The sequence below is a fragment of the Pieris rapae genome, chromosome 5 (assembly GCF_905147795.1).
Source record: "Pieris rapae chromosome 5, ilPieRapa1.1, whole genome shotgun sequence".
In the NCBI taxonomy this organism is placed as follows: Eukaryota; Metazoa; Arthropoda; class Insecta; order Lepidoptera; family Pieridae; genus Pieris; species Pieris rapae.
The window spans coordinates 11,113,063-11,134,988 of record NC_059513.1 but is presented as its reverse complement, the minus strand read 5'-3'; the positions used below and the strand labels follow the sequence as shown (position 1 = coordinate 11,134,988).

Below are 21,926 nucleotides of genomic sequence, written 5' to 3'. Positions count from 1 at the left end.
AACATGTCGCAATATCTGTTCTGCTTCTCCAGTAAGAAGCCCCTTTAAATAGTGAAATTTTTCTATTTTATCTAAAGATGTATTGTTATGAATTAAGGATTCGAATAAGTCTTTAAAGGTTTGCCAATCTGAATAATTTCCCGAAAATACAGGTATACTAATTTTAGGTAATCTTAAATTTGATTCACCTTTACAAGACTGATTATTCATACAAGAATTATCTTTAACATTGTCAGGGTCAGGCAACACATCTAATAAACTTAGTTTATAATTTAAGTATGTGTCCTCCAACTCTTCATATACATTTAAATATTCTTCTTCAATTGTGCTATCAAAATTTTCTAAAATCCTGTTATGATTATTAGTTACTATTTTCCAATCACTTTCTAACAATTCTAATTTCGTTTTAATATAGGAAACTTTAGCTAGTCTATCTTTTGGAGATTTTCGAAAATTTTGATAAGCACGTTTTAATGTTTCTTTATAACCAATTTGACTTCTAATAAGAGATGCCATAATTTAATAACTAACACTAAACCAAATTTACAAAATAATACCTGATACGTCCCCTAGTCTTAGGAAAACGTTACCGACTTATGTTCCGCCGCTCCTCGTTGCTGGTTGGCTACTCTTACTCCTCACGATGCCCGTAGAAGATTGGATACAACGCACAGTTGGAGGGGAATCACTTATATCCTTGGTACACTATGGTCACTAACGTTCCTTTGCCACACTAATACACTTGCCGTGTGGGGAAAATCACTAATGACTTTTGGTACACCACTAATTCACTTTGATACACTCTTCTCTGAAGCCACGCCTCCTTGGCGTGCTATTAGTTGACGACGGCTGCTTCCTATTGGCTGTTCTTAGTACTGAGTTAGCGCGCTATTAGCTGGTGACAACTGCCTGCGCCTCCTACTGGTGCTTCTAACCACGCCCTGCTGCCGTTGACTGGCTGATGATTACTCCCTGCGCCTCCGAATGGTGCTTCTAGCCACGCCCTGCTGGCGTGTCTAGCTGATGATGACTGCCTGCACCTCCAAAGACTGCTTCTAGCCACGCCCTGCTGGCGCGTCTAGCTGATGATGACTGTCTGCGCCTCCGAAGACTGCTTCTAGCGACGCCCTGCTGGCGTGCCTAGCTGATGATGACTGCCTGCGCCTCCGAAGACTGCTTTGCTGCTCCTCTTTACCACGCCTTCCACTCGCGGATTGTTACACTTCACTACACTTTCACTTTTCTTCTCGGTTGGTAAAGTGCGCGGGCACTTCCTTAACCAACCGGTCGTAACCCACGCCCGGGTCACGACGATGCACTTTCAGGGCGATCCACCTCTGGTTTCCAGTGCAATGGGATAGATCGCGGTCTATCCGGCTCGAAAGGGCCAATGAATGATACTATTCAAGCTCCCTGATGAGTCCGCGAGTAAAATGATAAAACTTCGATAGCTCGAAACTCTCTTTAATCAATATTTTAACAGACAATATATAGCTTACAAATATACACTTTGTTAGCGCGTTTTAACTTGCAGCTAGCGCCATCTAGTTACACTATATGTATTTAACACTAATATTAGTGTTACTTAAAGTAATTTTCAATTTTGAGGTAGGTAGCGTTTCGTCAGAATTTAATTCCTCTACCAAAACCAAAAAATATTAATTCACGCTCGCCCACACCACACAAATTTTTTGTATGGTTTGTTATCTGGAAAGTAGTCGCTTTATTTTAATATCTGGAATGAGTTTTTCTTCGGATCTGTTTACACAACTCGACCCTTTTTAAGGGTTAATTGTGAGTCTCTGTTTGTTCGTGTTTCACTTGTTTAGACTCGACTCGTGTCTAGACCGGTATCACGGCATTCTCGATTACGTTTTAATTAAGTACTTAATGTATTAAGTTAATACGCTCCCAAAGATTTAGGTAGTGTAAAACCTTATTCGTATTATTTTTAGATTTACTTAGGATAATGAATTATCGAAAACAAAACAATAGGTATACATAATACTGCAATCAGAAATGGTTGTCAGACATGAAGACGCCGCTCCGTAATCTGCACAAAACAGAGCATCAAATTGATAATCGTAGCGCTACAGTGACAATAATATCCTCTAAATGCGTCGTAAAAATTGAAATAAAATGTTTATTTGGAAAGTTTCTCGATTACTGAGCAGCCACACGCCGCCGAACAACGACACTGGCCATTCGCGTAGATTATCTTTGTACTGGAAAGTAGCTTTGTGGGTTGTCATTTAGTCATTTATTCTAACTGTACACATGTAACTTAATTTACACTTATGAACGTCAAAAAAAAGTAATATACATTAAATGCTTCTAATTTTACATTTACTGCCAGATCTCAAATCAAGGGCGAAGAACGGAAGAGAAGAACTGAACTGAGAACCAATCGCCAAGTTTTTTCTTTTACACAATGTTTGTAAGGAGCTGCAACCATTAACCATGTTTCATATGACATTTTGAGTAATAAAGAATAATAAAATAAATTAAAAACAAAGATCTGTCCTCTATCAGCAGGAGGCATGGTGAAATAGGAGCACGCACTTAGATACTCGTGGGAACAACATGCAAATACGTACTATAAACAACTAATATCACCGCACGAATTCAAGTACGACCAGTCACCACAAGTAGCACCCGTTCACGAGTATGACGCATGGCCAGCCATCGGCCCCCTCGCCATTTTTAGGGAGAGAGACTACCCGACGCATGGACGCCACCACAAGCAATGACATTTAAGTGAGCATGACGATCCTTGAACTGTGGACTTGGCTACACAAGAAAATAGTAATACTATTTATACTGAAATAATTTTATACCACATTAATCACGGTTGAAACATGTTATGAGCATTTTATTAAAAAAATATTTTATCTTGAATTAATTTATGCTATGAATTGTGAGATAATTTTATTTTCTGAGAGCGAAAAGAAAACGCGAAATTTAAATGCTGCCGTTTTTCCTAATGATACTTACAAAATAATTGCTCTCAGAGATAAAAACAAATCAGTGTATAACAAGTGCTAACGAGCTACCGTTAAAGTGCAAAACATAAAATTCATCGAAGTGCCTGGAGTTAGCGAAAAAACTTGTCGAAAGTTGTAGTCGGGTAAACTTGACTAATGATTGTTGCATTAACAAGTTTATTGTTAAAAAGATTAAATTTCCGTTTATTCCATACACTGCCGTACACTTAATATAAAACAATATGGAATTATTATTCAGATTTAGTATGTCGAATGGTTGTTCAATTCACAATTTTTAAGCTGAAAATCTTTAAGCATTTTAGCGAAGCAATTATTATTAATATTATTTTGTGTAAAAAACATTGTTACGACTATATTAATTGTGATCTAATAGGTAGGAGTCGCCGAGTAATTTCTAAGGAATAATATAAATTAAGTAACAAGTAATAGATTGAGAGCAAAGCCAGGCTTAATCGATTACGACAAGTTTATCTGGCTTAATTTCGGCTCATGAGATCGGCATTATGTTTGCGCTAAGCCTAGCCGTTATTAATTAAGTCTATTATGCTAAACCTCATGACGCATGTACGGCTTTTCATTGTTTTAATGTGAAATAATTTGCTTTACGATCGCGTGTTACGAATTACAATTGCTTTCAAAATGAAAATATCAAAAATAATAACCAATATTCATTGAAATAAATTTCACGAAAATGATAAAGAATTATTTTTCATACACTATTTATTTGTAATACTTTTGATTTTGAAATCAATTGTAATTTTATAACTGTAAACGTAACGAAAACCCTTACGATACCCTTAACAGAAATGCTTTTAACGTGCAATTAGTTCCATTGAAATAAGCTGTATTTGAGAATTTTTGTGTTAGTCACCGCACTCGCTAGCTATTTCGTAAAATGACGAGGTAATCGCGTCAGAAGCGATAAGTGGCGGCCCATTAGTTGTTAATGGTGCTCAAATTAAGTTACACAACTTCAGAGGGGTGTTTCACTTTCAACTTATTTGCGAAGTGTGATGTCTCTAATTGCCTGTTTTTCATTTTAATACAATCGAATGTATTGTTTGGTAATCCAGTATTAATTCACTTCATTCAAAGACGCATCGTATTGCATTGCTCGAGATTCGGTTCGATTGTTGTTCGAGAATTCGAAAGTATTAGTCGACAACATCTCGACAGGTGGTCGACAGATATTAGAGAACTGGTTCATCGTAATTCGTAGACAGCGTAGCGATGTTTTTTAAGATTATTGTAAATATATTTTCCCATCTTTGGCTTTCTATAACCGCTTTTTGTCTGCTAATATGAAATCTATTTAGACTAAGTTAAACTATCGCTTACCTAAACTACAGCACAATAATAATAGTAATAATAATAGTTGGCGAAACTTAGACTACGTTTGGTCCCGACCGCACCGGAAACTCCAGAGTCGAGTTTAAATGAACTTGTCGCGAAGTTAATCACACCTCGGCCCCTGTCCGAACTATAAACAAGGGGCATCTTTATGGCCAATAAAGGCCCTAAATGGTTTTTTATCTAGTTATTTTGTTTGTTTCGTGCCGTTTGTCACTCGAATCGTCGGATAAATGGCGATACGGCTTGTTAGCGATTATAGGTATGGATACTATATGTTTGAATTACTTCCTTTGAAATGAATTAGAGATGATAACCATATGTCTTTATTTACGTTATTATATAAGTATTATTTTAAATGCAATAACACATACACAATACATCATAATTCCTGAAGTCATCATCACTTTTTTACGCAAATCGTAATAATATTAAAATTTTTGATGTTTTAATGTTTCCTTTTAATAAACCCGTGATTAATATCAAATAAAGACCCGGTCGATGTATTATTAGTATACGACATCACTAATTGCTTGTAATAAGTCACTATTACTTTTATCCAACAGCCAGTATGAGTCTGCGTCGTTTATTGCTTTTACACCAGTGACATGACACGTTTAGGCTCCCAAGCGCAAATTGCAATTAAATTTCAAAGGCTTTACAATAAATCACCGAAGCATAAATATCAGGGGTTGCACTCAAACAGATTAACAGATATGAAATCACTCGATCCTCAATGGCTACCGAAGAGCCATTAGGCAAGATTTATAGTAGTTGAGAGCGAGCCAGGGCCATTGTCCGACTTGAAGACACTTTTGTAAGCACTTCCGTGCGTAATGTACGTTGAAAATTGGCGAAATTATTATCGCTTTAAGAATAATTGCGCCCGATTTAGGGAAACAAGTTTTATTACGCGTAAGCATTGTAAAAGTATTTGCAATAATGATTTCTAATTATATACATCTGTTTTGTGGGAAATTGACATCACAACTGCATTCATTTCACGCTCCTAATTATTTTCCCAAACCGGAAAAGGGTTTGCAATCCGATTTTATTTGTTCGACTCAAACTAGGATCACAACCTAAACTTTTAACTATTGGTTAGCCTGCACGAAGTAAACAACTTTTATATTTAAATGTAGTGAACCGATAAGAGCTCATGTCGTTAAAAACATGTTTTGCAGTGGTTTCAGTGTTAGCAATTCTTGCCACCGAACATCGCAGTGGGGCCACCGTGTGGTGTATTACGGCCGTAACTCAAGTTATTACTACATAGTTTACGACTCGTCTCGGATCATACTCGGCTTTATTACATAACCTCTAAGGATTAATTTGTTGCCTGATTCGAATGAATCTGAGCGCGTTTTAGAGGCGTACTTAATCCCATTACCGGCCTATGAAAATGGAAATAGTTTATAACTCTGAATTTATATAAGTTTGCCTGAGGTCCTATTCTATGTGTAACTTGATACGGGAGCTTAAAAACCTAACAAACTTTCCATATAAATTAATGTACCCTTTGATATTCGAATTCCTAGATATAACGTAAGACGTACGATATACGTGTATTTGCGAGTCTCTTTAATGTTAAATATTATTTGCGAGGGTTTAAGTCGTGTGTGATGTAAATCCAGCTCCAAAAAGGCGGACTCTAATTGAATTCCACATATTTTATTTCATAAAAGATACCTGACTCGTGTGGGATTTTTTATGCTACATTTAAATTCCACTTTGACGCAATTACGTTTTAATTTCCCTTTACCCAAATAACATCGTTCTCCGAAATAACGTTTCCAATTGATGTAACCTGACATCACAAACGTTAAAATTATATCTAAAGAACAAATTTCATTTATTACATCAATTTCAAATCAGCTAAGTTAAAACTTCCAAAGCCAGCTTATTAATAAAGTAAATCACGTAAAATACGTCTATATGCAGATTCGTAGCTCCATCTTCCAGACGCTCAATAAGTCTGGTGTCAAAGTAAACATTCCACTATCGCCAGTGAAATTGGTTTTTTCCTCAGAATAATCTGAAGATTGCCCGTGGAAGAACCTTTATTGCCTCAACCCTCACTTCAAGTGCATTATAGTGGTTGGAACGAATTCTTCCCGTCAAATAATATCTGAAGTATGTTTATCACTTTGAGACCTCTTTGATAAGTAATACCGACTAATTAATATTTATATTAATATATAGAGTTGAATGTTTATTTTCGATTCGAAGTTTATTCTCTTTTGAAATTATTTTCAGTTATGATCAAATTCAACATAAAATCCTATGCTTTTGAATGCTGAATATCTGGTCTGAGCCAAATATTCATTTCCTTATTCTGTCACAACAAAACGTTCAAGAAAATGGTAAAAATCCAGGCACGCGATTCACGCTCGGCGGTGCGGGCGCAGGATGCGGGTCACGTAGAGACGCGGACAACACCGCATATTTATTTATATATTTATTTCTCCTACAATGTGTCGCGTCGCGGCCTGAATTCAGATTAATTCTTCAAAAAGTGCCATTTGCAAATCGTTACAAAACACTAAGCTCAACATTCCTGCTTTTTTACATGAACACAACTTTCAGTTTATTCTTTGAGAATTCCACTTGACAAATTAAATACTTATTTGCCTTGTAACGTTTTCGTACGTTGACTATTATGATACTAAATTGTTATCTTTTATGCCTCTTTAAGATTCTGATACTGTATATGATAGTAGTTTATGCATATCTTACATATACGCCACTACGTCGACTTAAAGCAAGAAATTTCAAAGTACATTCGTCTATGTCGGATAATTTTTTGGAATGTGGCAACACGCGAGGTTCGGAAGCCGGAACTGGTGACATTCTGGACAGTTGTACAACTGTATAATACATACTGGAACACGACACAAATGTTTGCACACAAATACCTCCAGCGAGCCTTAAACAATATGCTTCCAAGCCTTGTCCTTTTTTGGTTCGGATCGTGGAACTAAATTCTTCAAAGCTTCAATAAATACATAAGGAAAACAGTGTCATTATATAACAAAATAGGAAATAAATTAAATTGGCTACCAATATAAGAGGGTAATAACTTTTGGAACATAATATACTGTCGAATATTGGAAGCCAGTCTTTGTTGTGATATTCATGAACATACAAGAGTATATGGTTTCAAAAGAATCTCTTTATGATCAGGACAACGATTAATTTCAACGTTTAATTATTGTGAATCAATGTTCGAACAACAAAGAAATTTTTGTTGTTTTTTTACACTGAATAAAGCTAATCTAACATCGGTTGAAAAGAAAATTTGGTTGACTCGCCACTCGAACCCACATTTTTGGTCGTTCAATTTCGTGTCGTTAAAATATGTGAAAATTATAAAATATAGGCATGGCAATAGTAGTATGATTATTAACAAGTCTCTGAGATTGGTGGATTTCCTTTATCCGGTTCGGTGTGACGTCATGTTTCCGGTGAGTGATAGCAGTATGAAAATGTCACCTTTTTCTACACAATGCTGTATTGTAGATCATTTGTGTAACTTTGGTTCGCGGAATTGTAACCAAATTAAAGCCAAATTCAACATGGTGGAGAAGTAATCATTTCCATTAACGTTACATTGGTATTTATACCAAATTAAATTAATTTTATACTTCGATATAATGGATTTAAAAAAAATCACAGTCATATTAACAGATTAAGATTGGCGCAGAGAACAGAATATTAATGATGTTTATCAAAGATCTCGTTAATATGTATTGGATTGTGAATACGACCTTATCTGACCTCTTCTATAAACCCTTTACAAGTTCAGAAGAAGTTCAGTTGAAAGACATGATTTCTAAATTTAATATTGGCTTATAATTTAAATTTATTTTATTATAAATTAAGAGGATACTTATTAATTAAAATATTAATAAAGATTAAAAATAGCTCTAATTTTAATAAATTAATCAATGAAATATTTGAATTACTAAACTTACGTAGGTACATGCATCAGGCATACACAATTGATAAAAATAAAGTTCGCGCGGTAATAAAATATCTCTGCTTAAAGAAATATTCACATTTATTTACTACGTAGCTGCTTGCAAGACTTGAGAACCAATAAAAGGTTAAACACTACCATTCGGGTTCCAAATAAGTATCAGAGCCGCTGGCTTTTTGACTCGCAGAAACAAACAAGACTGAAAATTTTACAAACCTATTTGTTTTCTTTACAACAAGGTCCTGACCGAGTATCAGATTGATTCATATATCTGCTTGAAATGTGGCTTCACCATTATAACCGGGAATCATAAAAATAGCCAATAGCTTAGAAGAGACCGTCATCTTCAACTCCAAACAAATTTAAACCGATTGCTCATTAGATTACATTAGCCTAGTCCGGCAAGGGGTGGTAATGATCGAATAAATAAATTAATTAATTAATACCTTAATCATGGAATCAGTATAACGGGGATTCATTATGAAGAATGAATAAAAAGATAATAGCGACATACATAACATAATTGTTTTAATTGAACACCCCTAGTGTATAGAGAGTCGTAGTTCCTAGCTTAAACAAGTTTCTTTTTAACCTTTTATGATAAAAGACTATAATATAATATATTATTTATTAATGAATTGTTGTTCTTTCTCAGGTCTAGGGGTTCTGTCAGCGCTGAGCAGCGTAGAGAGAACAGAGAGGCCCTACTTTGACGATGTGTCTCCGAGGAATGTATCGGCAGTGGTTGGCGAATCGGCGGTGCTACGATGTCGTGCAAAACACATAGGAAATAGAACTGTTAGTATATGTATACAATATAATATAGACTTTAATTCATATTCCACTCAATGTAAGTGATAATATGTTACACACTAGTTTCCTGTGCTTCTATTTCCATACAAGTTTCTTATTAAAATATTTCCATAACTATGTTTCTTTAGTATTGGTTTAGAAATAGAAACGAATTATTTATTAGTCTGTCAAAAGGAATACAATATTTATGAAATATTAAAAAAGTGATCTTGTATAATTTATATCTTTTAATGTGATGAGTTGGTGCAGGGCCTGTGAAGGAGATGCCTTTGGCAGGCAGTAAATTGCGAACAAGATAATACTATTTACCTTTAAGCGAACAACAGATTTGGATTTTAATCACTCGAATCTATATAAGTTCGTAACGTTTTATGATCGGTCGTTCATCTCGTTTATCGATTAGGATTATATTCACGTTACAAATATTGGAACTTGTAAAACGTGTCTTCGAAACTTCTAGCAGATAATGATAAATGATAATGTTGCGAATTCAAATGTTGAATGTTCTCAAGTCACCTTCAGTGTAATTCTAAATGGAAAGCTCCGTTACCGCCTTTGCATCTAAAACTACTTACTTTACAATGTACTTCGAGTTTCCATCAAATCTTATCAGATACAGTCCAACAATTCTCGGAAAGCTCTATTATTTCAAACCAACTAAAAGCCATGAATATATGTTGTAAATGTAGATGGCTCTAAGTTGGCTCTGAATTAGGTGTTGCAATTTTTTTTGTAAAATAATATTTATTATGGTATTGCCACTGTCGAGGAAGACATTACAAGATCAATCGTAAGGTACAAAAGAAGATTTAAGCAACACGTCAACCCCCTCGCTTCGGGCCTCTTGGAAACAACAGACTGTGTGTATCGGCTGAAAAGGGTGTCCAATTTACATCACAAAGTTTTGTTCCTAATTGTAACACAAGACCACAAGATTAATAAGAACAAATCATTCAACATAAATTTGAGGCCTAAGGCGCATTAATGTAGAAGGGGGTTTAGCAAATATAATCTTTTTAATAAAAAAAATGTGAAAGTAGTATCCGAACATCTTAATTAAACTTTACAAAGTTACAACGAAAATAACGAAACTTCAAAGCCTTGACACCTTAAGATAATATTTTCTTGGCCACGAAAACTTTTCGCTATTATTTAAATTGAAATATAGGATTTAAATCCTCACAAAGCGAAATTAAGCTTGATGTTATTTATTTATTATCCCTATTTTATTTACTTTGTAGGATCGCGTTAAAAGTTTTTACAATAATTGTAACCAAAAATAATCATTCTGGAGATATATAACAATGTTTGATTACTTTTTACTAATTCTAATTAAAAACAGTTTTAAGGGATGATTAATAATCACAATATTTCAGTTATATCACAGACAATTCTTTCATCTTCGAGGGTTCCGACAAAAAAATGTCACAAGAAACCCCGTCAGTCGCCAGCATCGCGTCAGAATCCCTTTCAAGAACTCGTCAAGCCCTTTTCTTATCTCCACCTGCAGACTACAATATCATTTTTCACTGTCGATCCTTCCCCGCTCCGCTGACCGCCATATTAATGGCGAAGGGATCAACACCCCTATAATATCACCCTGACGGCTCGAATATTACTATACAGTGTTATAGATTGAACCGTGACGCAAAAGGAAAATAGCTAGTTATACGAAATGGCTAGGAACGGACAACTGAAGTAGATTACGTTTCACCAGCCTCTAAAGATTGGATCATTTTTCCAAATAAAGCACAATATTTTTCTGTGATTATCTTTTTTTTTTCTTCCTCGTTCACTTAGTATAAAATGAAAATTCTTTTTATTTTATAAAATTATCACTGTTTAATCTACTGAAACGTAATATTTATTCTCATTCATTATTGAAATTTTTGAAAGAGATCTAAGTATTTATTCTTCAAATACACACTCAAAACTAGCTAGGCCTCAGTTTTATAATTTTAAAAGCTGTAAAGTTTCCGTCTTTTCGCTTAAATACGGCTCAGCCCATACTAATTACATACAAAACAAAAACCTAACAAAGGACTGAATTTATTTTCGTAATTTCTCCAAGGCTTCGGATTAAAAATATAATTTGGCGTTTATTGTTGTAATTTTAATCAAAGGGCGCGTCTTAAATCTTTTAAGTGGATTTGTAAGAAATGTTTGATATAATTCCTTATGCTCTAATTAAAAATATCTCTTCAGCTTTTCTTGTTGCGTTAATTAAAGTTTTTTAAATTAACATCAACACTTCATGGCCGTCATGTGCAATTACGTCAAGTTTTAGAAAAAATAAATTTGTAGTGAAGTATCTTTCAATTTGTATATTCTTATATTTAATTCAGCTTGCTTAAATCATTATATATGTGTCAATATGAAAATAAAACATTTTGATATTATACTCTTAAAGAAATATTTGAAAAGAATCGAATCAAATATTGAATGTAATGTTATATAAAACACATTCATTCGTTTTAATATTGTTTGTATTGGTTTCATAAACAATGCCGAGTTGGCCCTAACGACACAAAGGTGCCTTATGCGTATAACGATCGCTAACACTGTCATAATGTTTCTTAGGTCTCATGGATGCGGAAGCGTGACCTGCATATTCTGACCTCTCACATCTTCACCTACACTGGAGATGCAAGGTTCAGTGTTCTACATCCAGAACCCTCAGACGACTGGGACCTGAAGATTGACTACGTCCAGCCCCGAGATGCGGGCGTCTACGAGTGTCAAATCAACACTGAGCCTAAAATTAATATGGCCGTTATGCTTAGCGTTGAAGGTACTACATATTTATTTAGATTTATCCAATTAGTATTTATGTATTTGGTACTTTTAAATAAAACAATTTATTTCAATGATATAATTCAAAAAAATTGATATTAAAAATGTTATGGTGCTAAAGCTATAGCTTTAGCACCATAACATTTTTAAGTTTTTTAAGTTTTTTGGTAGGGGAGCCCACGATGCTAAATGGGGATTTACTCGAGCGTCGTGGAGACCTATTGGGTTGCAAAGCTTAGATGATAAGAAGAAAAAAATGTTATATGATATATACCTTTTCATCGGTGGGGAAAGCGGCTATAGATGTTTAAATATGTAAAAAAAAACTGTTGCATGGACATACTCGAGCGCGTCAGATATTGATAGCATCAATGTCCTACGTATTTTTAATAATGTACGTATGTTAATCTGATCATTTGCATGATGGGGGTGGTTGTACGTAAGGGTTAAAAATGAAAAAAAAAAAATTTAATCGAGCGCGTCAGGTTTTCTAAGGGGGTGTTAAGTGCACCAAAACAAAAACTCTCATTCAATAATCTGACGATTTCGATCTGACGCAAACTCGCAGCCATTATTATAATGTGCAAAAAAAAATTGCCATTTTGAAATACTCGAGCGCGTCAGATTAAGATATATATGGTTCAGATTTATATTCTAAACGTACTGTCTCATAATCTGACGATTATCTAGAGGGATTTGCCTGATCTGACAAAAAAAATATTAGAAAAACGGTTCACCCTAAAGGCCATCCCTGCAATTCCATTCCTGGGCGCTTAAAATTGTACTTATGAGCTTGCTGAGTTCAAATAAATAATATTTCTATGCGTTTGAGTTCTCCCAGCTCGAAAGTCTGATAGAAGTTTCATAGAACACTATTTTTGAAATTTTCAAAGCCCAATAACTTTTGAATGGATCAAGCAATTTTCCCGCGGTTGACGGCGATCGACGCATTTTTAAGCTCTAATTATTTAATTTCATCAAAAACGATAATCCGATATGAAATGTCGAAGTTATGTGATAGAAACACTTTTTTCGGTTTTCTTTCGTTCACGATATCTCTCGAACGAATCAACCGATTTTGACCAGTTTGGTGGCGATCGACGTCGTTTTTCAAGATTAAAGGTGGATTAGTTTTTTGAAGTTGATGGATAAAGCCGTTTAAAAGTTATTGCAAAAAAACACTTTCAAAAAAACAAATTGTTATTTTTTTATATTTTTCAAAATTTCTCAAAATCTATCGGTCCGAATCGGTTCAAATTCACATGAAATCTAATTTTGAGGGAAACGCGGAGAAGGAAATGTAGGCATCACGCAGCTGCACGCGTTTATCGCACGAACTTTATTGACGAAATTTTGTTATTTCGGCTTGCGAAAATCGTCAGATTATATATTTTTTAATATACTTGAATTATTTCATTCAAAATAAAAAAAAAATTAGCTACGCTCGAGAATGTCAAGATGACGTTTTTTTTTACAACTTTGCTGCCCTCCCCTCTCTTTACGTCACTCTCAAATTGTCAGATTAGTGGAATATACACTTTTTAGGATGTGATTAACTCACACTACCTTAATCTGACGCGCGAGAGAATGTCTGATGATCAATTTTTTTTTACTAATCTGATCCTGTATCCTTCACGGGCGGCCTTATATATGGGCCTCATATTTGGTGGAGGTACTTAACCGGGTACAAGGTATCCCCCTGTATATTAATCTGCCGCGCTTGAGTAAATCCCGAAATCCCCTCTTGGGCTCCCCTACTATAGAGTTTAGCTATAGTGGAAGAGATCGATCGAAAGCGATAAGGCCATCAGTTGCCCTCGTTTTCATTTAATTATGAATATCAATTGTATTTATTATATTTCTGCAACAAAGTGTAAAAAAAGAGTAAAAATATCATATATTTCCACATATCTAATATAATTCCGTAATAATAAAATCTGGAGTAAATGATGATATCTGTATAGTCGAGGTAATATATGAAAGTCAAAGATAGCAGAAGTTGGGATGAGCGTATTGGGCACGTAGCGTACGTGATATCGCTTCGAGTTAATGGCCACCGGTAACGGCTATATCCATGCCCTCTCTGTTATGTTCACACGTTTATTAAATAAATACAAACTAATATTCAATTATAACTGCTTTCATCGTCGTTATTAACACCAACCAAAACATATTTGCGTGAGAATGTATTTGTTTATTTTTATATATAAATTCTAAAACCATGTGTAAAATACAAGATAAGTAGTTAGAGAGAGATAACCTATTCACTATTCGATAAGCCTATGATTGCTATTACGATTATGATGCATTAATAAAACCCGCACTTTAGTGATATCAAACTAGCATGCAAGTATAGAATTATAATTAAAACTAATTATTTAAGGTATAAAAATATTCTATGAACATTGCATTATTAAATTTTTCATACTAATTAGGCATTAAAGTAAATGCGGTTATGTCCTTAGCATTTGAAGAAAGCAATTGCAGTGAGAAATACAGTAAGAGAGAGTTGTGCGGAGAGAAAAGTAATCAAAGCGTCTTCTGAATGCGAGAGGCCTGCAAGTAAATAATATGAAAAGTGGGTTAGATGTAATCTGGCATTCATCTCTCGTCATATTAGGGGGAGGCTAATGCCATGATACAAACTACGAGCCATTACTCTAAGTCCTGTATCATGCTGGGCCCACGCCAACGCGCGTACTCATGATGTATGACCGAATATGTTGCTCATTCTTTAAATCCTTTGTATCTTGATGTTCTAACGAAACGTACATTTGTTATTGAAACAATAAATGACCACTGGAAACGGCTAAAAGCTTCCGCAAAGCAATTTCTAGAGCGCAGATAGGGAAATGGCAAAGAGAATTGAACTGGAATGAATAGGAAATGGACGGACCCAGACTATCACTGAAAAAAGTATAACTCTCAACGGTAACGCAATCTATGAGCAAACTGAGCCAATAAATACTGATGAAAACCAACGATCATACAATTATGATCGTTGGTTTTCATCAGTATTTATATTTGAAGCCAATGCTTCAAATCATAACTACCTTACAACTAGAGAGAGATTTCCTTAATAAAATATCGGATTTTTTCTATGGCAATTTGCTTTCAGAATATAAGTACCGATCGAAAAATTAAACAGACAGGTCAAGATTTCGAAGTCCAGTTTACGTTATGTCATTTCTACTGTAAACACTAGGTGCATTATACGATTTGTGGTTCGAACAGAAAAACCTAATATTATACATTGGACCCAAAATGTACGTATACTACTAAACTGAATTTTCGCAATTACTGAAGTGTGATATTCGTATTTTGATAAAAGCATTTGAAGTGGCAAATAATAATGATCAAAGATCACAGCAGTTTAAAATTAAAGAGAGTCGGCGCGAAGCTTCAGATTGTGCTTGAATAATTAAACAGTCGCTTCGAAGTTGAGAGTAAAAATTAATTGGTCTTTAAAGTGACTAACCTAAAGGGTTTATTTCGTCGTTTTATGTCAAATACAGAGCGTCTAAGTGTCAGATTAGAAAGACGCAACACAATTTAGCGATATATTAACTTTGATAACTCTCAATTGCGGTATGTAGTGGGACGTATAGTGGAGTATACATAACACGCGTAACTTTATCAACGAACCACAGGTTCACTAATGGCATTAGAAAGTTGAAAAGCGATCCTTTTACCCCGCATCGGGCGATTGATGAGTCGCTAAAAGAGTTTTGTTTCAAAATAATTTCACTGAAACGTCGAGGAAATAACATAGTTTTTATATTCGTCATTTGTTACACAACCGCAATTTGTAAACCGAGCCGCACGCCAGCGCTCAACATAATACATCAAGCGCTTCTCAAATTCTGTTCCCGGCCAATTACAGCGCTTGTTACGCTGAAAAATAACCGACCTCGCCTAAATGTGCATATATTTCATACGATATAAAAGTTATGAGTTACATTACATGTCATTATTCTGCTCTTTATCACGTATCATCAAATACCCCGCTTTCACATTAGTTTACTAACGAATATTTAACGTTATTACTATAATTTTTCCGTGAAATTACAAATTGCTAGTATACATAGTTAAAATACGTAAGTCTTACCACATGCTTTCTAACTACTTTTGCACTGCTTGTTTCCCTGCCTTATGCTGTTATATTGTGCATTGCAGATGAGTCCTTCACCCCCGCGCCCCAGCCTCCGCCCCGATCCTCAGGTATTCCTCATTCCTATTTACAATACAAAAGTGAATCCCAAACAGTCATATTAACTTACATAAACCTAGAGAAAGAACTTGTAAACGATTTCTCGATGGTGTCGAAAGATTGTGAAAAGAATTCACTAAAGAAATAGAATAGGTACTTCTTTATGGTTAATCGTAATTCACTGTTTACGATTTAAAGTAACAGCAATTTAATTTTTCTCTTTTAACACTGTTTGGGTTTCACTTCGTTGCTATTTCGATATTGTTGATCACTACGATGCATGAATTCCTCTTTTAATTTAAAGCATTGTTTGTTTGGTGAGATAAATTTAATATGATAGAATATAATATAATTTCGATATGTGTCTCAATTAAATTCAGTTTTTCTATGAAATACGTAACACAAAATATTGATAACCAAAGTCAAAGAACGTACGTAAGGACATTACGCATAATAGTATTTAAATTGCGAACAGCTATCTTTGAAAAGATGATGAGTCGTTTGATGTTTATACATTTGAAAGAACACGTTTAGAAAGATTATTATCGTTGCCTTTGAATTAATATCAAAATAAATGTAATGACGTTCTATAACATTATTTACTATATTAAGAGACTCATAACTACTAAATATTTATTTATTTAAAACTCATGAAAGTATTCCTATTAGCTAAATAATTAATCACTTATCAAAATTTTTAATTTGTATGTTCCATGATTAGCTGCTGCGGCCACTATTTGGGGATCGCAAGACGTGTACGTAAAGAAAGGCAGCACGATATCGTTGACCTGCTCCGTCAATGTCCACTCCTCGCCTCCCTCCAGCGCTTCAGTGCTGTGGTAGGTATACTCCAGCATCAGTACCGTTACTTTAGATTCAAAATATTTCTTAATTAATTTTAGCCAAAATATTAAATCTACGAACAAAGGAGCCATTAATCACCGTTATTTATAATTATTGTCTGACATTTTGCTATGATAAAATAAGGTTAATTCAGAATAAGAAAAGCTTTCCTACTTCTGATTAAATTCGATAAGCCACTCCCAGAGGATTGCAAAGATAATTTATCTAAGCCAATTTGTATTTATAAAGCTCTCTGAAAACCTTCACGACAGGATAATAACCCGGTAAAGTTCTGTTAAAATATTTATGAATTTTCTGATAACATCTGAAAGGGGGCAGGCGATTTTTCAAAGACGTTGTCAAGCTCATTTCAGCGGGCTGGGCTCTAGGGAGTAGATGGAATATCTGCTTACTGTTACAGATTAACAACTGAATTATTTTAAATATTTTAATCGGCAGACTAACATATGCACCATGTGTTAAGTTTACGCGAGTACCATATGTTTAAATAAAACTTCTTTAACAGAGAATAACTGTTTTTATTCATAAATATATTTGGTGTATTTGTAGGTACCACGGCAATGCTGTGGTGGACTTTGATTCACCTCGAGGAGGAATTAGCTTGGAGACAGAAAAGACGGAAGGCGGTACTACTAGCAAGCTACTAGTCACCAAGGCTGCGCTGACAGATTCTGGAAACTATACCTGTGTTCCTAATAATGCGCACCCGGCTTCTGTTTCCGTTCATGTACTCAACGGTATGTAAAGTTCTATAGAACAGTTCTTAGCCATAGTCTCCTCATCGTGTCTCCTAATTGTAGTTGCCTGGAACAATCCGCGTGAGAGCGCGATTGCTCCTCGAATTGTTTAAGTAACATGATTCGCATACAAAATATCAAACACAACTCGAATTTCAGAGCGAGGAAATCGGTTATCACTCATTTCTAAGTTAAAAGAAAAAACTTATACACAGAACAGTCTAAGTCTTGTACACATGAACCCAGATTAAATTAAAATACAGAGAATATTTAATTTTTTATTGTATTATTATATTATTAGGAATCCTTTTTGAAAAGAAATCAATCAATGTTAATGAGTTGTACTTAAGCTTAAACCAAATCACCCACGTAATAAACAATCTATCATAACGAAAATAGTAATAATTCAGTTCAATACGTTAAGCCCATATTATCATGCGAAATTGTATTGTATCTGTTTTCCATTAACACGTCCATATTTGTTTCGGTATTATTATAATTGTTCTATTACATTTGTATGCGCTAAAGCAATAAGGCTTATTAGTTTAATTACTGTCATTATTTCTGGATAATTAAGTTGATATAATTTGTGATGATTATATATGAAAATATTGTTTCTTTATTTATATTAAATTGTATAACTGTATGTGAAATTCACTTATTTTTGACTGTACACGATTAGATTTTAAATACCACTTTAATGTTGTTGTTTTTTTTTGTATTGACTTATGTATCACTTCGTTTTTTTGTTAAATAATGCTAATATTGATATAAATGTTTGAATAAACGTGAATATCTTTAACAGGCGAGCATCCGGCCGCAATGCAGACGAGTAACCGAGCCACATACCTAACATCTCAGCTAAGTTGTGCTCTCTTCACGTATCTACTCTCCTCGATGGCTGGCAGATGATCACCTTTCCCACTCATGATTTGAGATGGAAATTTTTGTTACATGAACTTAACTCGCACTAAGAATATTTTTAAAATGTGAAATTCTTTATACATTGTTAGCTGTTAAAATAATGCATGAAATGAAAATAAATGTTTTAATTTAATTATTGTCCAGTCCAAATTCTAGATAAATATGATGCATACAAAAAGACGCGTAAAATATCGTAGCAGAGAAATAAAATACAATAAAGTGCGCTTTTGCTTCCACTGAATTTATGAACTGAAACGGCCATTCAGAGAACTCTTTATTTCGGTATAAATGCAACCTGAAATAGACAACAATAATAAGTTTATCAATTGATTGGATTTATACTTATAATTACAGCAAATATAATCTAATTTATCTTTGAGTAATTTGTTTTCTGCCCATTGAGTCGTGTGATCTTTAGAAACAAACAAAAATTTCGTCTCAAATAACGTGATTTAATTGGATTATTTATTTGAAATACGGTAGAACAATAAATCTAAGAACTCCTTCGACATATGTATAGCATTGATATTCTCCTAAAATCTGGTTCTTTATATTGTTTAATAAACAACGAAATTACTCTTAAGCCAGGCAGTGCTGCAGTACAATTATTATTAAATCATATGTTTTTTCGCTCTTTTCTATTTGAATTAGTCAATGGCTAATTATGAGAAGATGATATTGTTATATATAGCTTAATGTTTCACACGTGATTACAAAGAACTAACTAAGGAAATCCTCAATTATTCTTTAACATTTAAATTTGTTTGTATTTAGAAAGATTTTTGAAATCACGTAATCAATATAGCTATATTATAAGCCTAACCGATAAATCAACACATTATGAATGCTTATAAAGTCCTAATTTATTAATTACTCTAAGTACTGAAAATATGTGATATTATTTTACGATATTATCGAAACCAATGTTTGCAGATTATGTAAGACGTTATAACGTACCCACTACATGAAAACGGTGAAGTTTAACCTTAAACAAAGGCAAACTGCACGACTTAGGACAAATCTTTACGAAATATATTAAAATTAGACTAATATAATACAAATAGTATTATTGTTAGATGTTAAGTAAGTGTAAAAAAACGCCATTTTACGGGTTCAATGTAAAAATATTATTTCGTAAAGATAGCTTCCTTCTTCAATTTACATTCCATTACGAATAATTTGTAAATGGCCAGGATGTAAATAAAATAAATACGTAAATAAGACTAATGCGTTGTAAATAGTTATTGTGTAAATAAAATTATTATCAGTTAGTAGTTGCAGTTGAGATGTTTACGTTGTTCTTAGAACATAATTTACTAGGTGAATGAGAGGGAGATCTCTTCTCGACTACCTTTGAGGTAAATTTTAGGTAATTTATCAACTCCAATCAATGACCGCTTAAAACAGGACTGTGATTAAAAACTGGGTAAGTTCGCTGTCATATTCGGAAGTTTAAAACGCGGAATTTAAAACACAAAGTACGAAAGAAAGAAAAAAAATTCCGCCAGTCAAGCTGCACTTGCACCGTGACGTCGGCCATTGTCTCTCGTAAATAAAGACAAGAGACAAAAGATCAACAATGTGCCAGTTTTGCAAAGATTTCTCATTAATACTGAGGTACAGATGCGGCTCTTGTTAGAGGCTTTTTAAGGAAAAACTACTACTACTCCAGGGGTGGCCACTTTTTCTATAAAAAAGGTAGGTACCTATCGGAAACTCAGAATATAACAAAATCGCTGTTAGCTTATCATTGAATTTCTAACAAGAGATCTCCCTAATATAATTAGAAAATAAAGACAAATAAATTAAATGATTATTAAAATTCTATCGACTGTTTTCATAAATTAATCTTTTAACCATTCTGTTAACATAATGTAGTTTTAAATTACGCTTCAATCATCGCTTTCAAAATGGCAATTGACAGTCACATAAAAAAGTATTACCTTTTTAGTAGTTACTAGTTTTAATTTAAAGAAAAATCGCTAAGATTTTGACACAAACTGAGCGAAGCGTAATTTTAAACATGTCTAAACTCCTCTTTCCATAAATTCTTGTAAAGTAAAATAACTAATATAGTTGTAGATGGTCGTAACTAGCTATGTTCCTTAGTAGCAGTTATATACGGGCTAATTTGTACGTATGTACGTTTTTAAGAGAATGTTACTCATCGGAATATTAATTTTCTTTTGTATTTTGTAAATATCGTAATGAGGACAGGAGTATTATTAATAAACATTTGAAATAATTATTTTATCTTTTTTATTCACCTTCGATTCCGTGTTTAAATTACTACTACTGACAACTAACATATAAACTTAGTGTTTAGCACTCATCAAGCACACAACATTGTTACTACTCACTACAAAATACGTCGGATCAATTTAGGTAATAGAGATTCTATAGTCATGATTATTAACCCTCGAATAATTAATAAAATAATTTTTAGAACTAGCAATGTATAAGCCATATGACGTGGTTTAATAACTAATAAGTTTTATAGATATTTAAATGACTATTTGTAGGGGAACATAATTTCTGCGTTCAATGTGTACGAGCGCCACTGGCACTTCAAATCAAATAAGAGAAACATTGTCGGTGATGACGTTACATTTTAACGCGAAAAACGAAAATTGTTTCGTAAATCCGTTGATAGCCCCAAGATAAGCGTTCGCGGGCTGCAGATTTTCGAGGTCATTAAGTTGGCATACTGTTTATGGCAACTAGGCTCAACCCGTGACTTTACTTACATTATATATAGATTAAGGGCTCTGATTTAAGTAATTGTAAGTATTAATTCTTAATCGTGAAAGATCGTGCTTGTATTAGACAGTATGTGTATGTGTATCTAAGCTCTATTTCTTTTTTCTCTTGCTCTTAGCTCTAAACAGGTTGTAAGAAATACGTTCATTACTCAAGCTATTGTATTTTACATTCAAGCTTACTTATTTATTTATTAGTAACTCCTAATACATGCTTTATTTTTTGAATCTTATTGCATTACCTATACTTATTTTTTAAACGGTCAATTCACTTTTTAATGTAAAATAAGTAATTTAAACCTTTGAAACTTAAAAACTACTATATTACTAATCAATAACGTTTGACGTTGAATAGGACTGCTGTTTGATTCTGGAGTCACATCGATTCTGGAGTCGCGGAACGAGTGCTCGAAATGTCACGAAACTTGTTAATCACAAATTCGGGTTGCTATTCAACCCGAATCAAAATTAAATGCCTCATGCCTACAAACA

General features: G+C 33.9%; 1 protein-coding gene across 3 annotated transcripts in view; it reads left to right on the top strand.

Annotated features, from left to right (window-relative positions):
* Window positions 1-20,896, top strand: part of LOC111003635 (T-lymphocyte activation antigen CD86) — an 87,332-nt gene extending 66,436 nt beyond the window's left edge. For 2 of the 3 annotated variants that reach the window (XM_022274263.2, XM_045628264.1), the window contains exons 3-8: window positions 8,990-9,132; window positions 11,728-11,938; window positions 16,117-16,161; window positions 16,872-16,989; window positions 17,564-17,751; window positions 18,557-20,896. In XM_022274263.2, coding sequence (XP_022129955.1) covers window positions 8,990-9,132; window positions 11,728-11,938; window positions 16,117-16,161; window positions 16,872-16,989; window positions 17,564-17,751; window positions 18,557-18,663 — 812 coding nt within the window. In that variant the 3' untranslated portion in view covers window positions 18,664-20,896. The remainder of the gene's footprint in view (window positions 1-8,989; window positions 9,133-11,727; window positions 11,939-16,116; window positions 16,162-16,871; window positions 16,990-17,563; window positions 17,752-18,556) is intronic. The other variant, XM_022274264.2, reaches the window with a different exon arrangement.
* Window positions 20,897-21,926: the final 1,030 nt, after the last annotated feature.